Here is a 12,763-nt window from a genome sequence, read left to right on the forward strand (position 1 = left end):
GTCAGCATATGAGCACATATATAAGGCTCAGGCGTTGACTGTCATAAAATATACAAAGGAAGATTAAACCAGTAGATTTTGGAAAATGCGCTTATCCCTAGTCGCAATTTGTTCCAGGCTGATCAAAACTGGTTATTTCAACAAAACAATGCTTCATGCCATACAGCACATTTAATTACTGACTATTTCCTTGAAAGTAATATTCAACTCATTCCTCAGCCAGCACGATCACCTGGCTTGAACCCAATTGAAAATTTATCTGGATGATATATCAACTAACAAAAAGCAAATAACTAGTCACAAAAGGTTCAAACAAGAACTGACCAAACTGTAGCTTAAAATACCAATCAAGATGATTGAAAACTTAATTGAATCAATATCAAGCGAATACAAGCATGTATTAAAAAAAAAGAGGGTCAAATCCCTTATTAATATATTTCCATTAAAAAAAATTGTAGGTGCATTAAAACTTTATTACACTTTTTACTCAGAAATTTTTTGTTTAATTTTTAATTTTAGAAAAGATTTTATGTTTATTTTATTCAAAGTTGCATTTTTTTTCTTAATAATCAGCTAAGAAAGTTAAAAGAAAACCTGCCTCATGTTTTCTCTTTGCACTACTCCAAACTTACTTTAACTCTTAAAAAAACAAGTGTGTTCAAACTTTCTGTATAAGGTGTATATCAGAAAAACCTAATACTAATTTAAATGTAAATTAAATACAAATATAAGTAAACATAAACATACATACATAAAATATACAGGTGTTATTGAGAATTATCTTTCCAAAATGACTTTTCTTGCACTTTATCAAAAAAGTTGAATTTTAATTAAATTGAATAAACAAGTCATTAGATATTTCTTGTTTATCCAATTTTACTAAAATATTGAATAATAAAATAGATTTAAGAAAAGTCGTTTGCATTATGTATATGAAAAAGGTATACCACGAATTATCTGATCTCTAAAAGGAAAAGCTTGCTCAACACATTTAGAATGATTTGAGGATCACAATTGGTAGGCACCCTGCCGTTTTTACTGTGTCACATTGCTTGTTGCATCTTTAAAAGTTGAAAGGTGAAAGCAGGACAACACAATCAGTTCCTCAGCGTAAGCTTTGTGTAAGCCCAAAAAATGTTCTACAGCAAAGCGTAACTATTGTTAGATTTTCCTAACAAGATAATTTATAGGAAAATGAAAAGCATCTAGCTAAACATCAAGAAACTTTAATACCTCAAAAGTAGCATTTTGTTAATTAAGAAAAGACTAGGGTTGCCAGATGTCAGGCTTTTAAGGAGTAGAATGCAGCGCCAAACTTGTAAAAATAAATTTTTTTGTTTTGTTCTCCTTCGTAAAAACTGGACATCTGCCTACCCTCAAAAAGACTGTTTTATTATTTGTTTGTTAATAACAGGATATATATATATATATATATATATATATATATATATATATATATATATAAATTTTTATCTGGTCAACTGGTTAGTTGACCGGTTAGATAAAAATGATTTAACAAATGATTTAACTGAAAAATTGTGAAACCCATTGTTATGGTCCCCGCTTTTACAATTTGTGTCCTAAAACCCCCATTTTTTAAACCAAAAAGTGGGGACCTTAAACATTGAAATAGACCAAGAAAAATACCTTAAGACGCACTAACTTATAATAATAATAATAGTATAACTTTTAAGTATATTTAAATAGAATGATGCTTGCGATTGAATATTACTCACGTCTATCACAAACAAAAACAATCTTTATTTTTCGAACTATTAATTCTAAAAAAATTTAAAAAGATTAAAAAATGAATTCGTGCCATTTACTTAAGCTAAGAATATTTTTTTATTACAAACTGCCATTTACAAATTTTACTTTAAATTCAAAAATAAAAAGAATATTTAAAAATAAAGTAAAGATGCTACCAAAAATCAGGAGATCACTTTCGAAGACATTTTTAGCAATATCTACTCAGAACTGCATTCTTTTTGCTATAAAGAAACTGTGGATTGCTGGAGGATATGACGGCAGCATTTTTCATGACAAGGACGCCGGGTTTGCAAAATAATATATAATTATAGTTTATTTACTTTTACAGAATTTTTACCTAAAAATATTTCACCTAGAAATATGATGCACTTGCACTCTGACATAGTAGTTACATTTGGGGGAAGTTTGACAGCTTGCTTGCTTTTTGAATCCACCATCAGACATGCAAAAATGAAAGCAACAAGTACAAGTGCAGCTAAATATGGTGGGTAAAAATTATAAATATTTAAGTGTTAAATTATTGCACAACTACAGTTTAAGAGTTTATAAGTTTGTTTAAAAAGTTGTTTTTATAATTGTTTGTAAGGTAAATCATAAGGTTATTTATAACATTGTTTATAAGGTTTAAAGACTTTTAAAGGTGTAAGTGTTGTGATTTTAATGTGCGTCAATATTTAGTCAATAATTAGCTTTGCTAATTATTGACAAAAGTCACACGTTCCATATTTTTATTATATCATTTTGTATAACGATCATTAATTGTTGACAAGAGTCACAAGTTGTATTTTTAAATACTATATACAGCAAACAATTTTTTTGTAAAAACGCTGAGGTTGTTGATAAGTTATAAAAACATTAAAAACAAAATGGCGTTTAAATGCATTGAACAACAGTAAGTAGATTTAAGTAAAGTTTCCACCTAATACACTTCCACTTGTTTTTAATTTTTTCTTGAATTTAATTTTTTCAACATTTTTTAAAAATAAGTTCACTCTCAATAAGGCTGCAAGCAGCCACTAATTATGTAGGGAGTTACTAGAAAACAAAGAATATTGTTAAAAAGCAAGAAAATGTTGACAAAAGGCAGAAAAAAACTAGATGAATAAAAGTGTTTAGAGCATAATACAGTGAAAGAATGTGACTTTGTTGAATGGCGAGTTCTGCCAGAGTAAAAACTGCAAATACTCATTAAAATGATTTAATTCCTTAAATCGCAAAGAAAAATTTAAGGAATAGTTCTTCTGGGTGAAAAAAGTGGACTTAAGTAGTGCAAAAAGGCTAATACCATCAAATCAAAGTTGAGCTTTACTGTGATGCATTGTCTATAGGACTTTGCATAATTCTGATAATTGGATGAGAAGTGGTTAATGATACAGCATGATCACAACTGGGAAGCGATTTACACCATATTAACTTTTAAAACAAAAAAAATAAAATTTGATACCCTGTGAACTGAACTTAGCTGTTAAGTGGGAAATAAACTTAAAATTAAGAGTGTATAATGATAGCAAGAGTACTATGGAATGATTAAACACTATTTTAAAGAAGGAATATTGTGTGAGCACTCATGGAATTTCTCAATTGTTGGTACGTAGACAGCTGAATAAAATTGAGAAAATTGCTTAAGACATCTTGATCACAGTACAATGTACTCTGTCTGAAATGAATTTGGCCAATTGACTTTCACAAATCCTGTATAAAAGGCGCAGAAAATTTTTACATAGGGATGTTTCAGAAAGTATTGCATAGGGATGTTTCAACAGTAATTTTGAGTTGTAACCAGTGCAACTCAATTGAACTTGACTTAAATCTTGACTTAAATAAATATAAGTTAAATGGAAACATGGTCAATTAAGTGAATTGAAGTTGGGTTGGTCTTGATATATTACATGTAGACACAGAATTATACTTATCAAAGATTGAATGTGATCTGTCAAGATATATAACATAAAGTTAACTGATAACAAAAACAACTGAAGTTGTGGGAAAGCTGGGTAAAGTTTTTGCATTACTTGGACCACCAGTATGTCTTCTAAATGACAATGAATTTCAGTCAAACACTTTAACAAAGTGTTGCTTTACAATGAGACAATATCATCTGAATATACTGGAAGTTGACATCTTTCGACATGCAAAATGAAATTAGTTTTTCTGTTTTTAAAAACTGACTATATAAGTGGTACAAAAAAGATTTAACCAGCTCTTAATCAAATTATTGTTTTTTGTACAAATTTTTTTGTACAACCAAATTTTTGTTTTTTGTACAAAAAGCAATAATAGATTTTATAAAATAATTTAATAATGTTGGATTAAAATTTTAATTACTTTGTTAAAAAAAATTTTAAAAAAGCTAAATGAAAAAGTAATAACAAATGATATGAACCTCTACTAAATACAAAAATTCAAAAAATAAAAAAAATTAAAATTAAATTCATATCTTTTTAAAAAGAAGATAAGTGTACACTTTCAAAACTTCCATTCTAGCCATAATAAAATTTTTAAACCCATTTCTGAACTACCTTTTCTCATGCACATACAACTTGAAACATTTTTAAAAGCTTATTTCCAAAAAATTCGAAAAGTTTTTTGTGATCTGACAAAACTTATAGTATCTTTATAAAAACATTAAACTTTTATCCTTGAAAAAAAGCTACTGATGCAATAAACTAGTTTTCTAAAATTGATAATGAGAAAAGCAACATAATTTTATCTCTCAACAATAACAGATTTAAAAAACATATATTTAGAATAAACCTCAAAGATATTTCTGAGTATATATTTCACATAGCTAAAAATTGTCAAATTTATTTTTAAAAAATTTAAAAAAAGGAAAATTTAAATAAAACCTAACCTGAGAACATTCTATACTCCGTTCACATTGCAATAAACCAATAAGCGTTTTAGATAAATTAACAAAATTATTTTTACACTGAACTACCTTTATCCTTGAAAAAATTTTCATAATTTCTGAAGTAACTGATAAATTATCTCACACTTTAAAACAGTTAGTTGACCAGAAGTAAATTAGCTAAATGATCAAAATCTTAATTTCAGTTAGGCATATACATTTTTCCAAACTGTTAATTACATCTACAAAAGATAGAGAGTTTTAATATAAGCAAACTTAAAAATTATTTCAACAATGACTTGATTTAAATCCTGATTAAAAAATAATGTTACAACAATAAGTATAAAATAACAAACAATGAAGTGTTTATTTTATTAAAAAGTAACAAATTATTGAATCGATATTTTCTTTTAGCCTTTAAATACTCAAAACTTATTTCAATAAAAATTTAAAACATAATGAATATTTTACTAATATAATATATTTACATCATAACTTATTATAATATAATTAAGAAATATTAACTATATTTGTTTTTGATTTTATATATTTTTATTAATTAGTTATGTTTATAATGATTATGTTACATACTATTTTATAATAGATTTTTTATATTATAATGAATATAATATAAAATTGTATTTAAACACGATAATCAATATAATCATAATTAAAAACACAATAATCAATATAATCACAATCAATACAAATATATAAAATATAAAAAACATTAACATAGTTTTAAAAATCTCTAAAATTTTCCAGTTTCTTCAGCCTTACCAAAGACAGACATGCATATATTTAAAAAAACCACCAGATGGTGGTTTTTTTTTTTTTTACCAGGACTTGATCATATTAAATCTTTTTTTTTTTTTTTTTGTATGGAATAATATTCTCATATTTGGGCTAGCTTTTTTAAATCATTTTTTGATCATTCTGTTTTCGGACAAGGTCAAAAACACATTGTATACGCTGTTGGACCTGCTCTATTTGCCAATATTAAGGCTCTGTACTATTGCCACAAGGTTGCAATTTTTTCTCTTCTCTACATATTACTTGTATTTGTAGAGAGTAGACGCAACCTTTCGACAATGTAGGTTACACATGTGGAGATCACTGAAAAATCGTTTCATGTGAAACATAATATAATAGTTCTTTTTATTATTTTTTATTTTTTGAAAAAAGCTATTGTAGTTTTAATTTTACAAAGAAAAATTTTAATATTTGAAAAAGGAACTATATTTTATACAAGGACCCAGAATGAAAAAATGCTTATTGATATAATCATAAATTTACTGGTATTGTAAGGTCCTAGATGTATTTTTTTTATTGAGAGAAAACAACATATCCAACAATGTATTTAATTATTGGGTTGCTTATGTTTTGATTTTGTTCATTTACACGCGCACGCGCAAACTCTTGGCGGTCAATCACAGTTGATGTCATTAATCAAAATAAAGCTGATTTCCAAGTTTGTGTTTACGAGCTAAATAGAGAATTTTTACATATAGATAACTATTATTATTATACTAGATAGATAGATACCTAGATAGACAATATCTATAGATAGCTATTATCCATTTAGCTCATAAGCATAGATATGGCGAAGCAGGGCTTTTTTTTATTTGGGGGGGGGGGGTGAGGTTGTGTGCCGCACGAGGGCGGCAAGTAAATAGGGGCGGAAAGTAAATAGGGGCGGAAATATTTATTACTCGGTGTACTTAAGACAATTTTAAAATATAAATACTGTATTATATTTTCGTTAAATGATCAGGTCTGTGAATTATAAAAAGACGAAAAAATTAAAATGATAAATTTTACGGATCATAAAATATAAATGTTTATGGCGAAAAAACCAGACCAAAGATTCTTTTTTTTTTTAAATAATCTTCTTAAAATCACAATCGCTTGTCAAAATTTGAATAAGATTTTGAATAAATACGTTGTTTAGGTAAAATGAACATTATAGTTTAACAATATGGTCTGTTCTGATCGTTTATTCGCAATTTTTCTTCAGTTTAAACTCTTTCTTGTTCGGAGTTCTAGTATTCTTTGTGAAAATTGATAGAAATATTGTATTTATTATTTTTTTTTTTTTAATTTTATTTAGGTGCTCCAAAAAATCTTTACGGACTTATCACAGAGCACCGCGGATGAGCATTTAATCGCGCCCCCTTCCTAACTGATGTCGCAAAACTTGCCCCGAGGGGGGTTTGAACAACGGATCCTTTGTTTCTGAGGCAAGTAAGCTACCACTGCACCACGGCTGCTCAAAAAGTGACCTAAAGGCTCCAAAATACTGTTCTTTAGATTCACTATTAGAGGTAGGAAAAGGTTTAGAAAATTGTATAAAAAAAGAAAAGTTTCTTTAAATATTAAAAAAAACTGAAGCAAAAAAGTTATACCATATAAAGCTCTTGTTTGGACATAATACGCTTATAATCCATGCTAATTCCAAATAAAAGAATTCGAGTAATTTGTAAATTGCTTTACCTACAATGAGTAATCACAAGTTTTAATTTTCTAATAGTAAATTAAAAATAAAAGGTTTAACGCCTGACACAAAATTACTAAATTTACTTAAAAATATAATTAACGCATAATTTCTACTGTAATTTGTAGTATCATTAGTGCGTTATTTGCCGTAGGAGTCATTTCGAAAAGTTGCACAATTTTTTTATAAAGAAGTTCAAAAGTTCATATTTTTTGTTATTAAATGTTAAGTTGACTCGATTTGAATAATTTTTAAAAATTAGTTATTTTTGTTTTGTTTTATCTTCTGTAAGAATTTTATCAATGTTTCTTGAAAACTTTGTTCAATTTTTTTTCTTTTTTCAATTATAGAAAAATTTTTATCTTACTAATAAAAGATAATCTGTCTGATGTGACATAATATTTCAAATTCGAGAAAAAAGTTGTCTGGGTATGAGTACACAAAAAGAAAGTTCGAGAAAGATCAAAATTTGAAAAAATTAAAAAATTCACGAGCATTGAAAAATATGTTGCTTATAAAAAACCTGACGAAGGTCGTGAAGATTTCAACCCTGATGCTTCGACTATCTCTACGACTATGTCCAATAAAATTCAACAATACTCAAAAATATTGTTTATCTTCATTGCAAAATTCAAGTAGATAATGAATCAGTTACTTTAAAAGAGTCAAATGATTTATCGGAAGATTTTTTACAAGAATCACCTAATTTATTGGATTGTAGAAAGTGGCCTATTGTTCGATCTAGCTATTTTTGGACCATTTAATTAAACTTGGTCCGTTTCAATTTACAAAGGAAAAATACACTGAAGATGGAAATGGTCGATATTTTTCGAGCATTTATTACAATAGAAAACTTGCTATTGAAGAAACCTTTTGCCGTAAATGGTTGGTTTATTCAGATTCTAAAAACTCCGTATTTTGTTTTTGCTGTCTACTTTTTGATAATAGTTCAAAGTCAAACTTAGTCTCTGATGGGTTCGATAAATGGAGATATTTAACTGAAACATCGAGAATTGATGAAAATAGCGTCTCCCATATGAAATGTTATCAACAATGGGTTGAAACTGAAATAAGATTAAAAACTGGAAAAACTAAAGATAATGAAGAACTTTAAATTATAGAAAAAAATAGTTTTCGATGGCAAAATGTTCTTCGGTTGATGAGTATCACTCTTTATCTAGCTGAACTCAATATGGATTTTCGAAGGAGTTTATATAAACTGTTTTCACCTCAAAACGGCAAGTTCTTAGGACTAATACAGATGCTAGCAAAAATTGATACTGTAATTCAAAGACATGTAGCACTTGAAATAAAAGGTTGCACCTAAGATCATTACTGCGGAAAAAATATTCAAAATGAGTTAATACAGGTATTCACGAAAGTTTAAACGATTACAGAATTTTAAGATCTAATCTTCGGTTTTTCTTGAATAAAAATCTTACGGTAATAGATATCAAAATAATTTTTTTTTCCAATTTAGTAAATAGGTTATTTGTTAATAGAATAAAAAAAAGTAGGTTTCGACTCGTCACTGTTTACTCAGAAATTTCTTTATAAGGTAGGTGAAACAAATTAAGATGTGTCACAAAAGTTTAAACAATTTTATTTAGGTTCAATTATTTGCTAATTAATTGATAAATCCGGTGCGAAAATTTTTTTATTTTTAAATAAAGTTAAAATGAGTAGTTTACAATCAAAAAATCCATCACAACATTATCAGGCAGCTTTTAATTCATTAAAAACCAACTTGAAATATTGCAAGTTTCAAATTAATTTCAATTGCGTGCAAATGGGTCGAAAATCAGTATCTAGTGAGATCAAGTGGCAAGTTATTGGTATGGCTAAGATACAAAATCAATCACAGATAAACGTAAAGAACGAGTGTGGTCCAAAGAAAAGCTGGACTGGTCTGTAGATCAGTGGGCAAAAGTTATTTGGAGTGATGAAGCTAATTTTCAAGTCGTAAACCGCAAGGGAAGAATCTATGTCAAAAAATTTGCAACTGAGAAATATTCAGACAGGTTTTTGCAACATCGTCGACAAGGCGGTGGAGGTTCGTTTGGCATCTGGGGATGTTTCTCTCACAAAGGTATAGGCTTCTGTGAGCTGTACGAAGGCCGAATTAATCAATACACCTAGAAGAACACATTGGAAACGTGTTTAGTTCCATAAATCAGACACTTGTATGGCAGAAGCAAGCAAGCAATCTTTCAACAAGATGGGGCTTTAGCTCACACAGCTCACTCAATGAAAGAATATTTTTTGAAAAAAAAGTTCAATGTGATGCCCTGGTGCCCTAGATCAGATCTCAACCCAATTGAAAATATTTGGTCTTGGATCGACAATCAACTGACATACCATGAAATTCAATCAACTCAGCATTTGAAGCAACTTTCTGAAGGTACCTTGCGTGATGTGCATGAAATTAGTTGAATCAATGCAAATACGAGTTTATCTTTGCTATAAAAACCAAGGAGGACACTTTAAATAGTAATTTTGCTTTTTTTTTTTCATTTTTTATTCGAATGTTGCAATTCGTTTAAACTTTTGTGCATCTTATTTTTCCTATAAGATTTTTTGCAATTGTTTTTTTCTAATTAAACTAAATATTAAAATTTTTATAAAATGTTCATATTCCTTTTAAAGCTTTTCTTTAATAAAAACAAAAATTAATTCGATGTCATTTTACAGGTTTTTTTTATTAAACAAAAACCAAACATACTTGATAAAAATTCTGCAACCGTTTAAACTTTCGTGAATAGCTGTAGATTTAATGTCTCAAATGGTTAATAGTGAAATAATAAGCCGAGTCTTGAAAGCCGTTAAAATTGCTTTTATAATTGCATCTTTAAAACATAATTTTAAAGATGCAAATATAAAAGAAAAGGATTAGGCCGTAGAATTACAGATGGAGTCTGTTTTTAAACCAATTAAAACAATAATACTAGTAAAACACCATTTTGACGAACCAGCCCAAGATAGGATTTATTCATTTTCTTCTGAAAAAAAATTAGAAATCGATTTCTTCAATCCTCTTTTAGACAAATCTCTAATTTCAATGAGAGAAAGATTTAAACCGTTGGAGAACTATTCAGAAGTTTGATGTTTTTTTGTATATTTATGCAAACTATCGTTTGAAAAAAAGAGAAGAAATTCTAAAATCATGTTTAGTTCTTCAAAGTAAACTTACAGTAAATCTAAAATTGGACCAGGGGCGGATCCAGAAATTTTATTGACAAAAAAGTATTTTTTTGTTTAAATAAAAACAAAAGGGTCCTCGCTATTCACATTTTATAGACAGTTATTTTAAAGACACCTTTGAAACATTGTAGTATTCTTGAGACAATGTGAGTAATAAATATATTGCACCACAGTTTGCTATAGTTACAAAAATCCACTGTACATAAAAACATTTTTTTGTGTTAATACTGAAATAAAAAATTTTAATAATTTTTTGTCTTCTATAGAGCTTTTTAAGTTTTAAAACTTGAGTAAAAATGCAGAAAAAGACCACAATAGCCCAGTAGCCCAGCCTTGTAGTTTTTAGCCGACAGTTTTAAAAGTCCAAGTTTGCTGTCTGTACTATATGATCTACATATGGCGATTTGCTGGTCTAAATGAGCTAAATTTGCAGATATTATTAACTAAAATTCGTTGATAGGGTGTGGGGGGAGGTTATCACACACCATCCGCGCCAGTCTTTGTTGTGCAGTGGCTTATAGTGATACACGAGGTCCTCTACCACTACTTTCTTCTTTCGTCCGTTTGGAGCGGAAGAACGTTACTTGATTTACGCGATGTTAATACCATCTAGTTAATCTGAATACTTTTTAACGAAATGATAGTTTACTTGTCTTTTATGACCTTTAATCATGACCAAAACCCTGAATGAACCCTTTTCCTCAGTCGATGTATTTACATTTAGTTCTTGGTATTCCTATTGCCAGTCAATGTATTTATGCCAAATAATACACAAAACATCATATAAATTTATCTATATATTTAAATCAACAAAATATTTGTGCTTGTTAAAATATTTTGGTCTGCAAAAAATTGGAGGTTGATATTTGAAAAAGAAAACGACAAATTTAACCTAAATTTGTTTAAAATTCAATTTTTTTATTTAATTATAGTTTGTTTTAAAACACATTATGCTTTATTTAATAGCTTACTTTATAAAATATCTGAAAATTAAAATAGATACTGTAATAATGTATATAAATTTATAAAAACAATTTATAAATATTTTCATATTTTTAATAATAAACTTCATTACTTCATTACAATAAACTTTTTTTGTCAAATAATGAAAAAAAGAAACAGGTTTCAAATCAAACAAAAAATAGAACTTAAGTAACTAAACATTTTCAATAAAAATATATTGCTTTAAATAAGAAGTGCTTTTAAAGTTTAAAAACAGCAAAATTCATTTATAAATTAATATAGAAAAGTATATTGTGATGATAGCACTCAATTTCAATTAAGTAATGCTTTAAAGCATAAAAGTATTGAATATGGAAGTCAAACAAACTTTATCTTTAATCAAATTAAAGAAAAGCCATTGAATAGTATTGTCTATAGGACTTTTTAATCCACTTTTTTCAAATGATTTCGGATATTGACCAAAGTTCATATTCATTAAGCAAATCATAGTTTCAAAATACATTTTAATATAAACAAGAGACTTTTTGGTTTCAAAGAACACCTTAAAAATGTCTTAAGATACTTTCCTTAAATTTCTAAATTCTGTTTCAAGTAGTTCTGTAACAAATTTTCCTAACATAATTTACTTGTAACAAAAATGTTTCTCTTAATAGCGTTTTAATCAGCTAGACTATTTCTTCACTTGTATATTTTGTGAAATGCCTTGTAATATGTGTTGATATTTTATGCCTATTTTCTGATTTTGCTTTCTGAGCCCATTATTTTGTATGTTTTTGATAACGTGGACAAAAGTCAAACAACAAAAGAGTTCCATCTGTAGTTAACTAAGGTTTTTCATAAAATGTTAGAGTTAAATCTTTATCACATATAACTGTGTTTGCTTTGCTATTTGACTTTCTTACTGATTCTAAAGTTAAATAAATTTGATCACATAAAAATTAGAAATTTATTTGTTTACAGGTTTTCACAACATTTTCAAAAAAAATTTAGGACCATCAAACATATAATTTGTATTATAATTTATCATAACATCTTAAACACTTTTCGAAAGAGAATTTATACCATTGGTTTTCCAAAAACAGCAACTTCCTGATACAATAACATTTTTGTAACATGTCACAGAGAATAATAGTTCCTAGTAGAAATTTCCAAACTAAAAAAAAAAATAGTAGAAAGTTCATTGCAATTTTAGAATAAACTAAAAATATATCTAAGAGGAAAACTGTGCAAAATGTTATTTAGTTTAACCTTTTTGAAGTTTTGATGTCTATTAGATCATATCATAAAGTGTTTTAAAACTCGCATTAGGTAAACATTCTATCTAACGTGTTTTCTACTCTTTGTCTCTAGGAAATCTATAAAATTTTTGAAACGTTTTTAAATCGTTTGACTTCTTCAATGATAAATAACTCGTAGAACAGCAATAAACACATTTCACCATTTTTCATAAACATGAACTAATTTTACCATTTTCATAATAGACTAAA

At 27.7% G+C, this 12,763-nt stretch overlaps 1 protein-coding gene across 2 annotated transcripts in view; it reads right to left on the reverse strand.

Moving 5' to 3' along the window:
• LOC100198323 (peroxisomal ATPase PEX1) overlaps window positions 1-4,863 on the reverse strand; it is a 41,583-nt gene extending 36,720 nt beyond the window's left edge. The window contains exons 1-2 of one of the 2 annotated variants that reach the window (XM_065792176.1): window positions 4,622-4,862; window positions 2,123-2,245 (exon numbers count right to left, since the gene is read on the reverse strand). Coding sequence is in view for 1 of the 2 variants with exons in the window: in XM_065792175.1 (XP_065648247.1) it covers window positions 4,622-4,732 (111 nt within the window). In the remaining variant the exon portion in view is untranslated. Of the gene's footprint in view, window positions 1-2,122; window positions 2,246-4,621 lie in introns of both variants that reach the window. The other variant, XM_065792175.1, reaches the window with a different exon arrangement.
• Window positions 4,864-12,763: the final 7,900 nt, after the last annotated feature.

This window comes from Hydra vulgaris, chromosome 03 (assembly GCF_038396675.1).
Source record: "Hydra vulgaris chromosome 03, alternate assembly HydraT2T_AEP".
In the NCBI taxonomy this organism is placed as follows: Eukaryota; Metazoa; Cnidaria; class Hydrozoa; order Anthoathecata; family Hydridae; genus Hydra; species Hydra vulgaris.